Raw genomic sequence first — 22591 nt, forward strand, 5'->3', positions numbered from 1 at the left:
GAGAGAGAGAGAGAGAGAGAGAGAGAGAGAGAGAGAGAGAGAGAGTTTCTCTGTGTGTCTTCTCTTGTGATTTACAAATCCTAATTTTTGGATTGCGTTGCTATTTGTCACTTTCTTTCCTTTTCATAAGATATTTTAATGATGGCCACAATTTTTGCAGACAACCACAAGGCTGCTTATGTCACTGAAAACTGATCAGTTGTCATTTTTCCATTGGGGACAAAGGTTGCACACCTTCCCCTTTTTTTGCTGCAATGCTATGCAAACACAAAGAGCCTCTGCTAATATATTTATTACTGCTTTACATAGAAACATTTTTTTTTTTTGAGAAAGGGCTTTTCTGTCCTGGAACTCTCTCTGTAGACCAGGCTGGCCTCGAACTCAGAAATCTACCTGCCTCTGCCTCCCAAGTGCTGGGATTAAAGGCGTGTGCCACCATGCCCAGCTAGATACATATTTTTATGATATGTAGGTATGTTTTTTTTACATAAAATACTTTAAATAACCCTGAATCCATTTTACCTTGTTACTAGATTTAACCATATTCTTCTAAATTGATAGAGTATTCACTTTCTCTGGTGAAGAATTTCTGGCCATTATATTTTTGCTATAAGGAGTGAGTTTAAGTGTAAAATGCATGCACAAATGCAGTTACAAGCACACTATCCACACTATCATATGTCTTTCTTAATAATCATTACACTTCATTACTAGGAATTTATGATTAATAATTGAATGTCTTGAATGTGTCATATGAAAGATAGCCTGTTTTCTGATATTCAAACTGTTAAATATTTTTTTATAATCACATGTGATTTTTTTTTTTTTTTTTGATCACTTCTTAGGTCAGTTCTGCTTAGTTTTCGCATCTCTTCTTTTGCTTCCATTAAATTTATGTGTGAGTGTCCCTGTATGAGTTTCTTTATAGTATCTACATGTGAGGGCTCCAGGAGGCCGGGAAGGGTTGTCAGATCACCTGGGACTGGAGTAACAGGTGGTTGTAAGTCACCTCCTATGTATGCTAAGAACTGAACCTGGAACCTCTGAAAGAAGAGTGGTAGCCCTTTACTACCAACCCGCATCTTTGGTTCCTATAAAGTCACTTTAAGGTCAAACTGCAGAAGTACAAGCACACACATACAAATGAGTATCTCTGTGTTATTTCAGTGTTTGCATGGTACTGTGAGTCAAACTAAAGACCCTGAACTTGTCAGGAAGTGCTGTGCCACCAACCTATGCTTCTAGTAAATGCACATTTATGTGCATTTTGTAAGCATGTTTTTGAAGCCAAGTAAAATTCAGTGGCAAATTTGTTATGAAACTACACTTTTAAATTTCAAACCAACATTATCACTCAATTTTCATGAAAAAAGAATAATGCGGAAATTTAAAAAATCAAATTGGCTCTACTCTTCATTTCATGCATGTTTATATATTCAGGAAATTGCCTTATATTTTATTATTTTTATAATCTTGTTAAAATTTTAAACTTTAAAAATATTTATGTAAGCTACCTCCTGTGCATGATAAGAACTGAACCGGGGACCTCTGAAAGAATATATCTATATCTATATCTATCTATCTATCTATCTATCTAGATAGATAGATAGATAGATAGATAGAGATATATTTTTAAATATATATATATATTTAAAAAATTATGAAGTCAGTTATATGTAACACTTATTTAAAATAATAGAATTCATTCTTGGAATATAACTATAGATCTTTTTCTTTCATTTAACCAATTCATATGATCTTTCATATTGTGAAGTCAAATAATTGAATTTATATCAGTATAAACTATTGCACTTCATTACCATATTATTGACATTTTTTCTTGTTTCTGAAACTTTCTGAGTCTTTTCTATTTTTCTGAAACTCATTTTGTCTAGTAGTTTTCTCTCTTAAAAGCTATACTGTCTCCAGGAAGTTTACATCCTCACTGTATTCTCCATGCCAAATTACAATAACATACTTCATAACAGCATGGGGTCATTCATAATTAATAAAGAATATCAGAATGGATCTTCTCTTGTTCCCATAAAAACTAACTAAACACAGAAGCATTCAATACATTTAGAAACATAAAAACATGAAAGTGTATAATCCAAGAAAATACCAGTTTTATGGCCAACTTAGGGTGGCCAAATGCTTTATGAATACAAAATAATATTTTCAATATAACTAAATATTTTTGCCACTAATCTGCTTCTATGACTATTTGTGAAATATCAACAATTGTTTTTATTAGTGTTTGTTGATTTTTTTAGACAGTATTTATTTTATATTTTATTAATTAATTTGCTTATTTATATCTAGGCCCTTGTTGCTTTCAGTCTTTTTTTTTTTACTATAATTACAAATTATGCCACCATGTATAGTGTGTTACTGTTTTTTCATCATAGAATTTTCAAGGCAGTTCAAAAACAGAATCACAGAAACACCCACAAAAGTATTATAAGGTTGTATGATTTATGCATTACTGGAAGCATATTTTCTCATTTATTTGTAGTCATAATAAATACCTGTATAAATATCATATAGATATATAGGGTATTTACTATTTTATATTTTTACTACTATGTTTATAAAAACTTTGGTGTATTCCTTTGTATAAAATTTGCAAACAGTTCATGGTAGTTTTTCAAATGTGATTCAGCTATTCATTTGATGTTAACTATTTCTATAATCCTAACTACATCACAGTTGGATAAACCAAATTCTTCCCTATCCTTTCTTTTAAGACATAGCTCCTTGATCAATTAATTCGAGTATTTTTCAAAATAATTTTTTAATTAGAAATATTGGAAATAGCTCTACCTGAAGACCCAGCTATACTACTCCTAGGCATATAGCAAAAGATGTCCCACCATGCCACAAGAGCACATGTTCCTCTGTGTTCATAGCAGCCTTATTTGTGATAGCCAGAAACTGCAAACAAACCAGATGGCCCACAACAGATGAGTGGATACAGAAAATGTGGTTCATTTACACAGTGGAATACTATACAGTTATTAAGAATGAGGATATCATGAGATTTGCAGGCAAATGGATGTAACTAGAAAATATTACCCTGAGTGAGGTATCTCAGACCCAAAAGGACATGCATGGTATGTACTCACTAGTAAGTGGATATTCGCTAAAAACCTTAGGAATACCCAGGATATAATCCACAGAACTGAAGAAGGTTAACAAACCGAAGTGTTCAAGTGAGGATGACTGAATCCTGTTTGGGAGGGGAGAAGAAAGCAATCACAGGGCAGAGGGATGGAGGGTCCTGGGTGGGAGATGGTAGGGGGAGGGGAAAAAGGGCAACAAGATCATGAATTGTGTGGGGGGTGGGGATAGGAGTTAAGCCCTGAGGACCAGCAGAAAAAAATGGAAACTGACAACCTCAGGAGGCAGGAGGTAGTGGAACACTCTAGGATATACTAGAGTCTGGGAGGTGAGAGACTCTTAGGACTTAAAGGGAGGGACTTAGGTGAAATGTCCTACAGTGGGAAAAGGAAACTCAGTAGAACCCACCTCCAGCTTAAAGACAAGGCATCAAATAGCGGAATGTGATTGCCATCCCAGAGTAAAAAAACTCTGACCCAGATTGTTCCTATCTGAAAGAACTGCAGGGACAAAAAATGAAGAGGGAAAGGAGATTCAGTGACTGGCCCAAACTGGGATCCATCTCAAGGGGAGGCTCCAAGGCCTGACTCTATTACTGATTTTATGGTGTGCTTACAGACAGGAGCCTAGCATGCCTGGCTGCCTTCAGTGAGGCCCAACAAGCAGCTGACTGAGACAGAATCAGATAATTACACCCAACCAATTTATGAAGTCAGGGACCCCTGTGGTTGAATTAGGGAAAGGCAGGAAGAAGTCCAGGATGCGACCTCACAGGAAGAGTAGCAATTTTAACAAACCTGGATCTCCAGATCTCTCAGTCACTGAGCCACCAACCAGGTAGCATACAACAGTTGATATGAGGCCCGGCCACATACACAGCAGAGGACTGCCTGGTCTGGCCTCAGTGAGAGAAAATGAACCTAACCCTGGAGAGACTTAAGGCCCCCTGGGAATGCTGCGGAGGTCTTTAGGTATGTGTGGGATGCATTTGAAGGGGTGGGACATCCTCCTGGAGAATGGGAAAGAGGAATGGGATGAGGAACTGTCAGAGGGCAGAATAGGAGAGGGATAATGACTGGATTGTAAAAAAAGATTAAAAATTAAAAAGAAAAACGAAAACATTTTCAATACCATATAATTGTGTACTTTAATATTATGTAAGCTGTGTAGACTTTACAAGTTTATATAATATATCTCATATAAATATCATACAAATATGCCTGCATGTATTCATGCATGTTTGTGTGTGTGTGTGTGTGTGTGTGTGTGTGTATGTGTGTGTGTGTGTGTATAAGTGTATCTACAAGTACAAGTCAGGAGAGCAAAAGTAATAGTCACAGTGACACCGAGACAAGTAATAAGGAAATTTACAAATGAAATTACAATTACTTCAGCATTATTTAGTATTTTGAATCTATTATTTTTTTCACATTTCTCCTCAGATTTTTGCTAAATAGTTGCAGTTTCTACTACTAGCCACTAAAGTTGATTTATATTTTTTATTGTGTTCATGTTCATCTCATTCATCTACATTATATATATATATATATATATATATATATATATATATATATATATATTAAATTCTTAAGGTAGCAACACACAAAAGGAAATGAATAAATATATATTGCACACATGTTTAAATACACATAAAATATTTTCAGACATAATTAACATAAAGGCTAGAATGTACAAACCAGCATACCATATTGTTAGAAACTAGTGCTTTCAGATCATTTGTAATAGCTTACAGAAAAGCATACACATATTCTTAACCTTTGTAAACCCACAAAAGCTTTATCTCATAGATTCCATTAAAATACCTTCTTTTCAAACTTGCCCACTTTAAAAAATGAAGTCACCTAGCCTTCGATGGCCCACGTTTCCTCTGGCAGAAGAATCCATGTGCCAGCATCATTGATTCTTAAATCAATATGAGCTTTAGGCCTCAGTGGGAAGGGGATACCATGTTCATTCTTAATATTCTCACTTCTCACACAGAAAATCGATACATATTACACAGGAATGCTACATATATTAAAGGAATTAGTACTTTTTAGAAGACTTTCTAAATTGCTAGACTAAAAAATATAGTTCTAATCTTCCAAATTGGAGAACAACATATTGATGGGTATAGCAGCAGCTCTCTCTGTGTTTTTAATCCTACCAGCTCAGGGTTTTAGGAAAGCCAGATATTCTTCTAGGTGTAGGAGATCTAATAGCTTAAATTCATTGAGCTCATTTCTCTCTGTGAATCAAGTACTGAAAACTAGTATCTGTGTTTTTATTATGAGAAACATTGTATGTAAAGGAATTTTAATGGAATGGTATTCATTCACATCAGTAACAGAAATATAAGTCCCACTTATATATAGACAGGGTATAAAAATATTGTCCTCTTTTTTTTAAACATTTGTTGCTTGAAAGAATACATGCAATTCTGAACACATATCTCTCATTTGAAAGATGAGCAGTAAAGAAGAAACACAATATGTTTATGCCTATCAGGAATGACAATTTTTAAAAGACTTTAATTCATAATGTTAAATAAGGAATAAATAATCTTTATTTCCCATTATGAATAAATACATCTTCTCTAAATAGGAGAAATCTATAGAATGATAAAATGATATTAATTCAAGATATTTATATAGTTTAGGAAGTAAAGACATTTGCTGTCAAGAAACAACGTAAGTTAGGTCCCCTGAACTCACATGGTGAGGACAGACAGCCAACTCCTGCTGGTTCTCCTTTGATCTAGCACACGCATGTTGTAGTATATGGATGAATATGAACACATACACACATATTTACACACAAAATAGATGAATATAAAAAAAAGTATAAACCCTTATGTAATATGGAGTCCAGAGAACAGTCTGACAGTTAAAGTATTGATTTTTGATATATCAATTTAAAGAAAATATATTGGAATAAAGGTTTATGCATTCCTGATGACAGTAGAGTATAGGAGTAGAAAGGAGAGGAATGAAAAGGAGATGAGAGAAGAAGACTAGGGGCAAAAGACATACTATCAGAAGACAGTATTTTACCACTATCTTAGTCATAATTCTCTGTTATTCCTACCCCTCTGTCTTTCCAAGAAATAACGCCACAATATACATGGGGCAGCCTAAAAAGTAGTTAACTCTCTCACCAAACTTCAAACTTCTGTTTCAACTTGGATTATAAGAAAGAGTTAAAATGTCCAGCATATTGCTCATAAATCTTGAATAACACTTTACCTTCAAAATCCCCATATTTCAACAAATAGTGAAACTGGGTTAGTATTAATGACTAGATAGAAGAAAAAGAGAATCAATCAATCAATCAATCAATCATTTTAGTGCTTAATATCCTTGAACCTATCATTGGTCGCTGTTATCACTATCTTTGACTGCCAATACTGAGGATATAGTCCTTGAGAATACTTAGTGTCAAAAGCAAAACTGTATACTTTGGAAATATGCACTTCTGGGAATCACAATGTATTCATTTTCTTCTTACCTAAATACATGTCTCCTTTAAAAACTTTTGTGTCAAAGCAAATTCTTATCATTTATTCAGAGGAAGAATTAATAAATCCATTGACTGTAATTTTAGTCCCTAATTAGTGTCAATAGCTATGTGTAAGCTATTCCCTTACAAACTTCAACTGCTTTCCAATTTTGGCATAGAAAATTTTTTTAAATTTTCCAATCTTAAATTCTGACAGAAATTTCAATTCACTGATATGAGTTCATAGTTTCTTATTTTCCTTATTTTTAAAAATTTCTTATTTTATACTCGTCCTGTGATTTTTTTTTTTTTGGTGGTTTATATCTACATAAATATGATGAATGATTGGAAAGGCCTTGGTCTCCTTTGATAGTATGTCTGCACCTACAATTCCACATAGCATTTCAGTGGTCTATTCCACTTTTAATTTGCTTCTTTGATGATAATAGAAAGTATATACCCTAGGTTAAATTTGCTTCCTATAGATCAGTCTTGTACTGTTACAAATCAGTGAAGCTAGATTGCAAGTAGATCATGTGAAACTAATGAATTTTCTTCACAAAAATCTAACTTAATGCATTGTGATGCTTCCAACTCATGGCTTTGAGTTTCTACCGTACTGAGTACTAGTTAAAATTGTTTATTGGATATTTTTATGATTTCTAAGATGATTTTTAAGAGCCAAAGAATGGTGAGTTTGAATTTATTTCAAGGTTATGTCAATTATAGAAATTCTTATCATTGATTTTACCCTCTGTCCTCATCAGTTCAGTAAAGTGCATTAGTGGGTTTGTTTTTTCTGTTTCCTTATCTCTAATTAATAAAGGTTCAATAATACTAATTGATAAGTAGTCTTATACATTTTGGCTATTCAAGAATATGTTGGATCCCATTATTTTGAAATGTCATCCAATTGAATTTAAATATGTGAATAATATATGTTTCCACCATAGGATTATCATATTACTTCGTCATAAACCACATTTAAAGGGAGTACAAAAACAATTGTTTAGAATGTAGTCAGACCTCATGCTGGCTTAGTAAATTGATGGCTGTAAGTTCTCGTCCAAGTTCCATGAGTTTGCTGGCCATGGGTAATTGGCTAGTTTTCCAGTACCAGAGATAATTTCCCTTATGCTGAACATGTCTTAAGTTTTAAAGAGAATAAAACAGATAAACAGAAAATAGATAACAGATGCTGTAGTAAGTGTAAATTTGTTATCTAATTGAATATGTATGCAGTATAATCAAAATTTATAATGTAAAATCTTGTCTCAAAATAAGTTTATCATAATGTTAAAAGCAAGTATGAATACACATACACACACACATACACACACACACATATACATACATGCATCCAAGATGAAATTTAGATCTATGACCCTTCACCCATAAATTTTTATGACCTTACCTAATTTGAATGTAGTACTTCATTAAACTCTGAAAATGCTGTAAAATAATTAAAGCCATGTTGCAATGTTTGCTTATAATGCAGGGATTTTTAGTATACTGCTTATACTGAAATAGAAGCACACAAAATTACCTGTGGTGGAAGCAGTGGCAATCTAATGAAGGCAAGGAGCATACTCAGGTCGCTGCATCTCCGCTGCATGTCATACTTGACCCACATCATCAGTGCATGGAAAATGGTCTCTTCATCGGGAACATTTACATCATCACTGGCCAGTAGTTTATGGAGCTCTTCAGCTGGAAGGAGTAAAAACTCTTGATTTCTGATTACTTCCATTATGTTTTCCTGTGGGGAGAAAAGATCTTGGCATAAATTCACTCCTATGTAGCTGGCAAAGCATCTCAGAGAAAAATGTGAAAAGCAGTCAATAACCTTTGTTCTCATTATAACATAATCCTTGAGACTCATCCTTCGGAAACAAGAAGCTGTTAAGAAGAAAGCATTGTAATTGTAATTGAAGTGCAAATGTATCCGAGACAGCAGAGATCTTGTAATAACTGGAGGATTATAATGCACAGCTTTGTTAGGCAGAATGTACTCAGTGATTAAATGTGAAAGTTTCAAGTGTACTACTATGTAAGATTTAGCAAATATGAAAAGAATAACATTTCATACTTTCAAAGGCTCAAATACACATACTTAAATCAGAAAATGGCAGTGCATTACAAAGAGAAATAGAAAACAAGGTAGCTTGGTTGTTTATTTGGAAGGGGAAGAAAGATAGCTAGAAACCATAAAAGCTATACAATCATAGGAGCTCCACTCACAACTGTCTCTTAAAATTACATCCTCTTATGGCAATTTGTTTGGATTAAATGGTTGCTGTTGTTGTTGTTGTTTGTTTTTTAGTTATTATTTCTGATAAAATTTGTTCTCGATTGTATTCAAATCACAAATATATTAAGACTCTTAAGCATATAACCAGAAGTGGCCTTGGAGTTAATATAGTCATTTCAAAGGACCATTCCTGAACAATTGGGATCCACCTGGGAAGATGAATAAATGGGATTTGGGAGGTTCTAATTAGAGCTCCTCACTCAGTAATACAACAGGGTCTTGGATGCTATGTTTTAAATAACCTCTTGGCAATTATCTTAAAATCCAAACAATAAAAGAAATTAAAGAAATGACTTATACAGATTAAACAGAACACCTGAAGGTGAGCAACTTGAATTATCCTTTATTGTTTGATGAACTGTAAAAGATGATAATGTGTTTTGATCAATTCCGTCTCTCTTCCCTGCTCTCCATTATTGAAGAACAGGTAACCTTTCAATATCCCGATCTTTGGAGAAAAATGACTTTCCAGGTATCATTAGCCATTAAATTTGGCTTAGTTTTGATTCCTATTTATGTTCATTCAGCCTGTGTTTTCTCCCAATGGCTCTCCCTGTATGTACTTTGAGTTTCTATATTAAATCTCCTATAATAAAGCCAACATAGTTTTAAATGAGTGTACCATCTTCGAGGTTTTCTTTTAAAGACTCCTTAAGCTTTTAGTTTCTACGGTGTGATGCCTTCTAATTATAATTAATTTATTTCCTTACTTCCATTGAAGTTGATAAATTACTCACTCTTTCTTCTGTCATTTTATTTAGCATGTCATCATTTACTCACTCCAGTATTTAAAATGGCATTCAGCAACTTTGTTTCCCTTGTTCCTGTCATGCATCAAGATCTAATTCAAGAACCCAGAAGTTGTAGTACTTATACACAGTCACAATAGTTGGTTGGTGAACTCAGAATGATCAAGAAGGGCCAATCTTAGCTACATGATGTGTATGAGACTGACTAGGAGTGGTTTCATGAGACCCTGTCACAATCTGTGTGTAAATAAGTTGGTAAACAAGCATGTATGTATGTATGTATGTATGTATGTATGTATGCATGTATATGTAAATAAACTCAAAAGTTATCTGTGTGTCTTTAAGCCAAATATTCAGTCAACTTTATAGAGCTAAGACCCCAATAGATTCTCACAACACATGGCCCCTCCAGACTTCCCACATTAGTTGCCAAACAGCAACCTGAACTTTGGTGTGGTAGCACAACTGAAGATGCACACGATGGGTGGAGATTTGGGTACAGAGATTGAGAATATAGCTAAAGAGCCTCTACCTTATTTGTTCAGCCTATTGAGCTATTACAAAACCCCAGGCTCAACCTTCAGTGTTAAAGTTCAACATTACAAATAACAAATGAACTTACAAATATGCATGACAGGATTTATGCTCAGCATCAAAAGTGAAGCAATATATGAGATGATCCAGGAAACGGAAGCTTCACAGCTATGACTCCTCATATATAAAATGGTCTTTTTGGTTAGCTGTCCTAGAGACTGCAGAAAAAATTGTCCCCTCTACATCAAAAGCAATGGCAATTTGGCATTTGCTTATGAATGAGAAATAAAACATGTCTTCATCTCATTCCTCTTGTCAAGTTTTCTGTATCACGGGAAGACATAACAGGAAAGAGAGATCTGAACAATCATGATAGAGAAGGTAGAAGTGGTTATTTCATAAAATAACTACATAATCTACTCCATCAATGTGAATTAAGACATCATTTAAATCCACAATAGAAAAACTGTGCTATCCACTCTCCCTTTTATAAAGCCCACTAAAATCTCTCTTCGGAGGAGTCTCTGAGTTATTTTTCTTTGCTGTATCCCTTGACCAAATTCTTTTCTTGGAGATCACAAGAAGAACAAAAAATACCCATTATGTAACTTAGGAGTCTAATCACAAGGAGTCTTATCACCTTAATTTATGAAACCCTGGACTTTAAGATCTCTGTGTAGCCCAGGCTGGCCTCTAACTCGAAATCCTACTGATTCTGCCTCGTTCAGCAAATCCTACTTGAGTGTGTCATCACAACTGAATGAGATTCCATCCCCAAAGAAAGAACAAGAATGTCAACGATCCTAGACCCCTAAGAGTTCCCCAGAAAATAAATCAAAGGCCAAGGAACTGGTTTGTGGCCCCCAGTATAGGTACAGCAGAGGACTGCTTTATCTGAACTCATTGGGAGAAGATGAGATTAAGCTTGTAGAGACTTGATACTTCAGGGAAGGGGGATGCTGATAGGGGTGAAGTGAACAGGTGGGGGAGCACCCTCTCAGAGGCCAGGGGGAGGGGATGGGGTGAAGAACTCAGAGAAGAGGCAGGAGGGCAAATTTGGAATGTAAATAAATAACGTAATTTAATGAAAAAAAATACAAGATCTTGTATAGCACAGGACCATATATACAGTATATATGTACTGAATAGGGCAACTAATGATATATGATGAAAAAAAAAAATCCTATAGTAGCAGTACAAAGTAGTCAGGGGTTAAACTGGCACACACATTCTTCCATTTGAAGCAGGAAGCTTACGGTGTGTGATTTACATTTGAGATACACAGATTCCAAGTTTGCCTATTTGCCACTTCCTCCCATAGTTTTTGAGATAAATCCAAAGAAGACACACGAGACATTTAATGAGTAATTGTAAAATAAAATGCTCAAGGTAGAGGTCTCTAAAAACCCACATGACGCCTGTAGTAGAGTGAGACTTAGGGACCAAAAAGTAGACAAGAGGCAACAGAAATGCTTAACTAGATTTCATTGATTATCTGATGAATGTGCCTCTTCATTTTTAGGTTTAAGTTATATTTAAATTAGCAAGAACCCTGGATCAGGAATGAATTAAATTTCTGGGCTGAAAGTACCTTCAAATGTTTTTAACTCCTGCTTTCAGGCCTTATGCTACTTATTCACACAATTTATATCAAAATACAAAGTATCAATAAATTAATATTTCTCTAATATTGGGCATCACAGAATAGCAGACTCAATTTTCTGGAAAATTATTTCATCTTATTGTTTCTTTTGGAATTTTATAATATTTTATAGATATGATATAACTATTTATTGAGTTAACATACCATGGGTTTTGTGCAGCGTTACTACCATGTTTCTATGAAGAAATGAAGGAAGAAAATCATAGTTTAGAGGAATGTAGACAGCTATTTTGTTCCCTTTGCTTTTTCTTTTACTCAAACATGTCGGCCATTATTAAACTATACCCAAAATTGTATAGTTATACTGGAGGTATAAAATAAAGAAGACAATAAAAATCACTCTGTGAAATACTTAGTCGTGTCTGTCATAAAGATTTTGTTCAAGGCATATTTCATTATATTTTATAGTGTCCTCTTTATGATGACCCTTGGGGAAAATTCTTACAGGATTTAGTAGCAAGAATAATTGCACTTCTCCTGAGTAAATTGCTTTTCCTTTATCATGGATGCTGTAAATTATGAAATTGATCAGATTTCTCTTTTTATTTAGCCTCTAGGAAACTTAGAGTCAGATTGAAATCCATCTGGCAGGAAGGATGCAGGCTTTTATAGTTTGATTTCTTCTCTGACAGCTCTGGTAATAGTTTCATTTACTATCACTATAGACACTTTTCTTTTCTCATAGACCTGCTCCTAATTCAGCTAAAATCCATATAATTTTGTGTCTTTGTAAATCCTACTAAGATCTTTGCAAACTCTTGATGCTGATGAAAAAAAAAATATCCTGTGATATGGGTAGGTTTTGAGACATATTAGTTATCACATATGTTTTATGCCTATATCAATTAATATCTATATTTTTACATATCCAAAAGCTCTAAAATTCCCTTTGTTCCCCTCTCCTCTCTACTAAGTCCCTTTTCCCTGTTATTTTTCCTAAAATATTTCTGTGAAATTGCAATTTAGTTCCTGGAACTTTTAAAATACACATGTTTGGTTTATCAGGTCTTACAAATTTAAAACAAGTTTCCTTATGTTTTACACGTTAAGAACATATTATATGGAAAGTCATGAAAGACTGTATATTATTTGGAATTTTTACATTTTATACAAAATTTTCTTTTAAGAGTCTTATATATGGTGCTGGATAAATGATACAGAAATGGAAAAAGTGAATTTTAAACAAAATGATCATTTTATACTTAAAGTTTATTATCTGAAATTGGTAATCAGCAAACAGGCTCAGAAGGTGTGAAAAGATTTTAAACTATGACATGGCAGATGATGCAATATGAAGTGTTGGGCAGGGGATTGACATATTACTGTGGAAAAAACACTGAAAATAAATTTTAGGTCAGTGTATTTGATTAGGTTAATACAAAATTTTGTCATTCATCTCAATTAAACAGAAACAGACACATTGTGAATAAAGTTTAAATACTTAACACAAAGAAATATTCTGGCATCAAATGTCTGATGCTACTGTATGATCAAAGTTAAAATGAGCCAGGGGATCTGGTTCAATAAAAGATGCTCGTGGTTCAATAAAAGATGCTCGTTTAGCATATGCAAGCTTCATCCCAATGCTACGAAGAAAAAAAATCTCAAAAAAAATAGATAATAAATACCCAGAAATTTCTAAACAGTATTTTTGTTTTATATTTCTTGAGGTTAGCATAAAAGTATCTTCAAAGGTTCATTACCCTCTCTTTAACTCTGATTGCTTGTTCCTTGTCATACTTTTGTAAGCATAAATTAGCATTAATACTTTTTTGAAATTTAAATATAAATATCACATTTCCATGTCATCATAAAGTATTAGCTGAACATCAAGAATAACATTAGGTTAGGCAGAATAAAGTAGATCCTAAGTGACAAAGATGACTCAGTGGATAATAGCAATGGCTGTTGTGGTAGTTTGGATATCTATAGCCCCCACAGACAAATGTGTCTGCATTCTTGGCCTATGGGGAGTAGTACTATTAGGAGTAGCTTTGTTGAAGTGGGTATGATTTTGTTGGAGGAAATATGTCACTGTGGGGGGACTGTGAGGTCTCAGATGTTCAAATTCAGGCTCAATCACGCACTGTCTTTTCTACTGCCTGCACATCAAGATGTCAGAATTGCAGTTCCTTCTCCAGCTCCATGTCTACCTACATGCCACCATTAGTCCGACCTAACCTCTGAACTGTAAGCAAGCCCCAGTTAAATGTTTTCCTTGATAAGAATGCAGATACATGCACTCAACCATTGGACTGAAGTTGGGATCAGGATCGAATAACCTGAAGCAGAGGATGACCCCATAGAGAGAGAACAGCAGTCTCAACTAATCCAGACCCCAGGGAGCTACCAGAGACTTTGCCACCAACAAGACATGGGCCAGTCTGAGGTTCCTGGCACATATATAGCAGAGGTCTGCCTGACTGGCATTAGTGGGAAAAAAATGACCTTAATCCTGGAGAGACTTGATACCCCAGAGAAGGGGGAGGTCTGGTGGGGGGCACCATCTCAGAGGTAAGGGGAGGAGGAATGAGATGAAGACCTGGGGAGGGGAGATAGGGGCACAACAACTAGAATGTAAATAAAATAAAAATAAAAATGAAATAAAATTAAAAATGCTTTGGACATGCTGTACGTTCAGAGCAATAGAAACCATAATCAAGAAAGCTATGAAGCCTAAGGATGCAAGTTTCTTACTTTAAAATCATCAATTTATTATTAAGATATAGTTAAAATATAGAAATAAATAGTGTATATATCTTATTGTTCAAAAATTCCCAACAATTTAAATTTCATTAATAGTTAATTAAGGTTCTGATCCTAAAAACTCAAGTAATACATTATATATTACTGTGGTTAACTTAAGATATCATCTCTCCATTGTAAGTTCTACTGCGCTCATACTCAGTTTTATCACATATCCTTTCATTTATTCATATTATTAACACTTTCCTGCCATTGATTCAATTTGTGTCATGGGGTACTTAATAGTTTGGGAAAAGTACAGTGTATGTGTTACAAAGTATGACAGTATGTAGTATTCATTCATTTAAAATTGTTAAAGCTATTTTATCAAAGATGACCTCCTCTGAAGCTTGTGTTGCCAAAAATGTGCTATTCTATAGGTAAGGCATAAAATAAGACTATTTGCCATTGTTGAGATTTAGTACATATACATGAGAAAATGTCAAACTTGGGTGTAATATCATAGTATTTTAAATGTATACATCCTTCAAACTCTGTTATAGGAAAAGCTTAAATGGCTTAAAATATTTGTATGATTCAACTTTTCCAAGATCAAGATCAAACTTTCCATCTCTTTCCCCTGAAGCGTTACCTTTCTTCTGTACCTGGGAGATGAGGCTTCTCCCTTCTGTGACTGGAGACACAAAAGTAATTGTGGGCCAAAGTTCTAGCCTTTCAGAGGTCACAGGAGGCAACTCTTGGTGATTCTCTTGACATCTCTTTCATTCCTTATAATGAGGTCAATATATGTTTAAAACATTACTTTAATATTGTTATGACTAAGATATTGCTATCAAGATTCTAACCTTTTTACATTTTACATTTTTTTCCCATGGGTTTTGGGTTGTTTGTCCTCCTTGAATTTGAATACTGATATACACTCTTGTACACTGCCTTAGAATTGCATAGTGAGTGGAAATTCAAGATATTTCCACACCTCATCATTGTGATGACATTCTGGGCTCAGAGGAGCTCAGATATATTCATATTGTTGTTCATGTCAGGACTTGAATTAAAAATTGCATTTCATCCTTTCTGTAACCTCACATTTTATTAAGATAACAGCATAACCTTTAACAATCATACTATTGGGTGATTTATTGCTGCTTCTCCTCTGTAACTAAAATTTCATGGACTGCCTTGATCTGATTTGTAAAGCAGGATTACACCTCACTTATTGACTGCTCACCTTGGTTTTGGTTAAGTTCTTGGTGTATCTGAGTTCCAAGATGTGCTCTGATGATTGTGGCAGATTTACTCTGGAGATCTGTGCAATCCATAGAGCTCACCATTACTACTCATTGGCAAAGTGATCATAAGTAGATGTGCTTCTGATATGAAAAGGAATCTTTAAAACAAACTGTGCAATGCCTTCCTTGGTCTTCCTATGGAGTTCATATCCTCTTCAGTTCCCTCAATTCTTTTCCACACTCTTCCACAAAACTCCCAGATCTCCATCTAGTGTTTGGCTATGGGTCTCTGAATTTGGTTTCATTGCCTGCTGGGCGGAGCCTTTCAGAAAACATTTCTGCTAGGATCCTGTTTGCAAGCATAACAGAGTACCATTTAATAGTGTCAGCGATTAGTTCTTGCCATGGAATGGGTTTCAATTTGGGCCAGGCATTGATCGCATATGCCCTCAATTTCTGCTCTGTCTTTGTCCCTGCATGTTTTGTAGGTAGGGCATGTTCTGAGTCTAAAGTTTTGTGAGTGCATGGTGGCTGTGCTTATTCCTCCACTGGGAGTCCTGCCTGGCTACAGGAAGTGGCCTCTTCAGACCCCACATCTCCCAGTGTTGAATCACACACATATATTCCCTGGAGACTTTGCACCCATCTTAGGTCTCTGTCAGTCCTTGAGATGTCATCCCGACTCCAATTTCCTTTGTCTCTCTGTTGTACCTCCATAAACCCAATCCCAACCACCATTCTGTACTCCTTTGCTTCCACTTTACCATCCAGTTCCCTCCCTCCTTCCACCTCTGATATCTATTTCATTTCCACTTCTGAGACACATTCAGACATCATCTCTTGGTCCTTCCTTATTGTTTGGTTTCTTTGCATATGTGGATTATAGTGTTGTTATTCTACATTTTATGGCTAATACCCACTTACAAGTGAGAACACTCAGGATGATTTTTCTTTCTAGTTCCATCCACTTGCTGCAAAATTCATAATGTCCTTGTTTGTTTGTTTAAACCAGTACTTCACCCCCCCCTTCTATTGGATATTTTCCTTTGTTTACATTTTAACTGTTATCCCCTTTCCAGGTCTCCCCTCCAGAAACTCCCTATTGCATAAATCACTCCATCCCAGGCAATGAAATCACAACACATTCTATATGATTTCAAAGCTGCGTGCCTAGATTGGGCAGATCTCCTGCTACAGGACCATCTTCCACAGCTTTTGAGACCCCTTAGAACTTGCAGTTTCTCCAGGCCATGTGCTTCTGCTCTGCTTTTCTCCTTCTTCCTCCTCCTCTGCATCCTCTCCCTCTTCCATTTCCTTCTTCCTCTCTCCCCCTCACCTTCTGCCCCACCTTCCCTTTTATCTGCACAGTCATCAGCTCTCCTTTATTTTACAAATTAAGGTGTCAAGCAGGTTTACTGAAAATCACCTGAGTCCTGACCCATTCCTTGTTTGCAACCACTCACAGGAGAACAGAATTAACATCAAATATAATTAGCCTCAGGGCTATCCATAACAACTCCCTATCCCACCCCCTCTTCCCTTGCCACCATGAGGGTGCACCCCCTGCCCATCCACCCACTCCTGCCTTCCTGTCATGGCATTCCCCTACATTGGGGTATCAAACCCGCTCAGGCCCAAGGGCTGTTCCTTCCACTGATGTGCACCAAGGCCATCCTCTGCCTTCTATGTGACCAGAGTCATAGGCCCCTCCATGAGTACTCTTTGGTTGATGGTCTAGTCCCTGAGAGTTCCAGGGGTGTCAGGCCAGTTGACACTATTGTTCTATCCATGGAGCAGCAAAACCCCTTAGCTCCTTCAGTCCATTCGCCAATTTCTTCAGGGATTCTGCACTAACACCAATGGTTGGCTGTGAGCATCTGCCTCTATATTTTTCAGGCTCTGGCAGAGTCTCCCAGGAGACAGCCCTATCAATCTCCTGTTAATGAGCAGTTCCCAGTCTCAGTGACCACAATAGTGTCAAGGTTTGGCGACTGTATATGGATGGGATGGATGCCCAGATGGGATGGTCTCTGGATGGCCTTTCCTTCAGTCTCTGCTCCACACTTTGTCTCTGTATTTCCTCCTATAATTTGTTCCCCCTTCTAAGAAGCTAGTAACCTGACAGAAAAACTAGAAGCCATAGAACTAAAGGAAGCAAATTCATCTAAGAGGAGTAGAAGGCAGGAAATAATCAAACTTAGGTCTGAAATCAACCAAGTGGAAACAAAAAGAACTATTCAAAGAATCAACCAAACCAGGAGCTGGTTCTTTGAGAAAATCAGCAAGATAGATTAAACCCTTACCCAGACTCACTAGAGGGCACAGAGATAGCATCCTAATTAACAAAATCAGAAACAAAAAGGGAGACATACAACAGACCCTGAGGAAATCCAAAACATCATCAGATCCTACTACAAAAGGCTATATTCAACAAAACTGGAAAACCTGGATGAAATGGACAAATTCCTAGACAGATACCAGGTACCAAAGTTAAATCAGGATCAGATTAATGTCCTAAACAGTCCTATATCACCTAAAGAAATAGAAGCTGTCATTAATAGTATCTCAACTCAAAAAAGCCCAGGACCAGATGGGTTTAGTGCAGAATTCTATCAGACTTTCAAAGAAGACATAATTCCAACTCTCCTCAAAGTATTCCACAAGATAGAAACAGAAGGTACTCTACCCAATTCATTCTATGAAGCCACAATTACTCTGATACCTAAACCACACAAAGATCCAACAAAGAAAGAGAACTTCAGACCAATTTCCCTTATGAATATCAATGCAAAAATACTCAATAAAATCCTCACAAACCAAATCCAAGAACACATCAAAATGATAATCCAACACCACCGAGTAGGCTTCATCCCAGGGATGCAGGGATTGTTTAATATAAGGAAATCCATCAATGTAATCCATTACATAAACAAACTCAAGGACAAAAACCACATGATCGTCTCATTAGATGCTGAGAAAGCATTCAACAAAATCCAACACCCCTTCATGATAAAAGTCTTGGAAAGATTGGAAATTCAAGGCCCCTACACTCCTCCATTGCTGGTGGGATTGCAAGCTTGTACAACCACTCTGGAAATCAGTCTGGCGGTTCCTCAGAAAATTGGACATAGTACTACTGGAGGACGCAGCAATACCTCTTCTGGGCATATACCCAGAAGATCTTCCAACTGGTAATAAGGACACATGCTCCACTATGTTCATAGCAGCCTTATTTATAATAGCCAGAAGCTGGAAAGAACCCAGATGTCCCTCAATAGAGGAATGGATACAGAAACTGTGGTACATTTACACAATGGAGTACTACTCAGCTATTAAAAAGAATGAATTTATGAAATTTTTGGGCAAATGGATGTATCTGGAGGATATCATCCTTAGTGAGGTAACCCAATCACAAAAGAAGTCACTAGATATGCACTCACTGATAAGTGGATATTAGCCCAGAAACTTAGAATACCCAAGATACATTTTGCAAAACACAGGAAAACCAAGAAGGATGACCATCGTGTGGATACTTCATTCCTCCTTAGAATAAGGAACAAAATACCCATGAAAGGATATAGGTACAGAGACAAATTTAGAGCTAAGATGAAAGGATGGACTATCCAGAGACTACCCCATCCGGGAATCCATCCCATCATCAGCCATCAAACCCAGATTCTAATGCACATGCCGGCAAGATTCTGCTGAAGGGACCCTGATATAGAGGCCAGAAGTCATGCCTACTCATCCAGTGATTGGTCCTTTTATTCATTAGGGGTAAGATTCACAAGAAGTCACCTGAGTATGTGACTAATTGCTAATTACAGACAACCTGTTAAGGGAAAGTAGAATTAACATCAAAATACAGGCATTACCAGGGCCATCCACAACAGTACTACTTGATGTCCTAGTTTTTAATAGTTAAATAGTATTCTATTGTGTAAATATACCATATTCTTCAGTTGAGAGACATCTTGGTTGTTTCCAGTTTCAGGCTATTACACGTAAAGCTGATATGAGGGTGGAATATCTTTTGGGTATTTTGATGGTTTGAATATGCTCAGCCCGGGAAGTGGCACTAATAAAAAGATGTGGCTCTGTTGGAATAGGTGTGTCACTGTGGGTGTTGGCTTTAAGACTTGATCCTAGCTACCCAGAAGCCAGTATTCTGCTAGCAGCCTTCAGATTTAGCTCCTCCTACACTATGTCTGCCTGGATGCTGCCATGCTAATTCCTTGAGGATAAAAGACTGAACCTCTGAACCTGTAAGCCAGCTTCAATTAAATGCTGTCCTTTATAAAACTTGCATTAGTCTAAACTTTCAGAGATGCTGCCAATTACCAGAGTGGTTGTTTCCTTTGTTCCACATCCTCACCAGCATGTTCTGCTCTTTGATATTTTGATGTTAGCCATTCTGCTGGGTATCAGGTAAAATCTCAGAGTTGTTTTTGTTTGCATTGCCTGATGACTAAGGATGTTGAACATTTCTTGAAATGTTTATCTGCCATTAGAAATTCCTCTATTGATAATTCTCTGTTTATCTCTACAAACAATTTTCCATTGGGTTATTTGGGTTGTCGGTGTCTAACTTCTTGATTTCTTTATATATTTTAGAATATTAGGACTCTGTCATATGTTCAGTTAGTGAATATCTTTTCCCAGGCAGTAGGGCTGTCCTTTTGTCCTTTTACAAAAGGTGTCCTTTGCCTTACAGAAGCTTTTCAGTTTCAGAAGATCCCATTTGCTAATTGTTGATCATAGTGCCTGAGCTAAATGTATCCTGTTCAAGAAGCTGTATCCTGTACCAATGGCTATTTCCTAATATCTGTTTTATTAGATTCACTTTATCTGGTCTTATACTGAAGTCTTTGATACACATGAATGTGCATTTTATACAGGGTAATAAATAAGAATCTACTTTCATTCTTCTACCTCCAGACATCCAGTTAGACCAGCTTCAATTGTTAAAGATGCTCTCTTTTCCATTGTATGGTTTTATCTTCTTTGTCAAAAATCAAATGTACATAGGTGTGTGAGTTCATTTCTTGGTCTTTGATTTGATTCCATAATCAACCTGTCTGTTTCTATTATAATATCATCCACTTTTTCTTACTTTGCTCTACATACATCTTGAAATCAGAGATGGTGATTCCTCCAGAAGTTCTTTTATTGTACTGGAATAATTTAGCTATTGTGTGGTTTTGGTTTTGCATTTGAAATTGAGAATTTTTGTTTATGGTCTGAAAAGAATTATATTGAAATTTTGATGAGAATTCCTTTGAATCTGTAGATTGCTTTGGGTACAATGGCCATTTTCAATATGTTAATCCAAATGATCCATTAGCATGGGAGATCTCTCCATCTTCTAATATCTTCAATTTCTTTCTTAAGGGTCTTGACATTCTTATCTTTTACTTGCTTTGTTAGAGTTACATCAATATATTTTCTATTATGTGTGGCTATTCTGAAGGGTGTATTATCCATAACTTCCTCTGTATCCTGTTTCATTTCTATAAAGGAAAACTACTGATAAAAACAAATAATTATTTAATATTAGTAAAAAACATATGGTGGTTATCACACTTGTTTTTGTGTTGTAGAAAAATGATTGTTTTAAGACTTTTGAAGTATAAACAGACTTGGCTCTGGGGATTCCCACTATTAAATTATTGCTTAAGCTATAAGATGAGTTAGAAATATCAGAAAAACAGCAGTGGCTTATTATTAAAAGATATAAACTAAGCACAGTGCAAACTCCCTGGAAACTTTATGGCTGACCTTATTTGGGACTCCTAGTAATGGGGGATAGAGAGTCTGAATTGGACATCTTTTGTAAGCAGGTATCTTAGTCAGGGTTTCTATTCCTGCACAAACATCATGACAAAAAGCACTTTGGGGAGGAAAGGGGTTATTCAGCTTACACTTCCACATTGCTGTGAATCACTGAAAGAAGTCAGGACTGGAACTCAAGCAGGTCAGCTCAGGGAGCAGGAGCTGATGAAGAGGCCACAGAGGGATGTTCTTTACTGGCTTGCATCCCCTGACTTGCTCAGCCTGCTCTCTTATAGAACCAAGACTACCAACCCAGAGATGATGACACCACCCACAAGGGGACCTCCCAGCTTGATCACTAATTGAGAAAAGGCCTTACAGCTGGATCTCGTGGAGGTATTTCCAGAACTGAAGCTCCTTTCTCTGTGATAACTCCAGGCTGTGTCAAGTTGACACAAAACTAGCCAGTAAAATGGACACCTTTTCAACTTGACACACAAACCCAGCACTAGTAAGCCTCAACACTTAGTTTCTTATTCATCCCCAAGATTGAAACAACTTTAAAAGTCTCACAGTCTTTACATATTAAAAGTTCAATCCTTTTAAAATATCCAGTATCTTTTAAAATTCCAACTACTTTAAAATTCAAAGTCTCTTAACTGTGGGCTTCACTAAAGAACTTCCTTGAAGAAGGAAAAATAACAGGGCACAGTCACAATCAAAAGCAAAAATTAAACTCCAACTGTCCATTGTCTGGGATTCAACTCACGACATTCTGGGCTCCTCCAAGGGCTTGGGTCACTTCTCCAGCCCTGCCCTTTGTAGCACACAGCTTGTCTTCTAGGCTCCAGATGCCTGTACTCCACTGCTGCTGCTGTTGGTGGTTGTCTCATGGTACTGGCATCTCTAAAACACTGCTGTCTTCCACTGTTACTTGGCTTCAACAATAGCCTCTTATAGGCTCTCTTCATGGTGCCAAGCCTCAATTTCTTTGCATGACCCCTTCAGT

General features: G+C 36.2%; 1 protein-coding gene across 1 annotated transcript in view; it reads right to left on the reverse strand.

Moving 5' to 3' along the window:
- The window catches only part of Klhl1 (kelch like family member 1), a 363866-nt gene that overhangs the window by 149397 nt on the left and 191878 nt on the right, over positions 1-22591 (reverse strand). The window contains exon 5 of the mRNA XM_021203301.1: positions 8165-8377. Coding sequence (XP_021058960.1) covers positions 8165-8377 — 213 coding nt within the window. The remainder of the gene's footprint in view (positions 1-8164; positions 8378-22591) is intronic.

This window comes from Mus pahari, chromosome 8 (assembly GCF_900095145.1).
Source record: "Mus pahari chromosome 8, PAHARI_EIJ_v1.1, whole genome shotgun sequence".
Taxonomy (NCBI): Eukaryota; Metazoa; Chordata; class Mammalia; order Rodentia; family Muridae; genus Mus; species Mus pahari.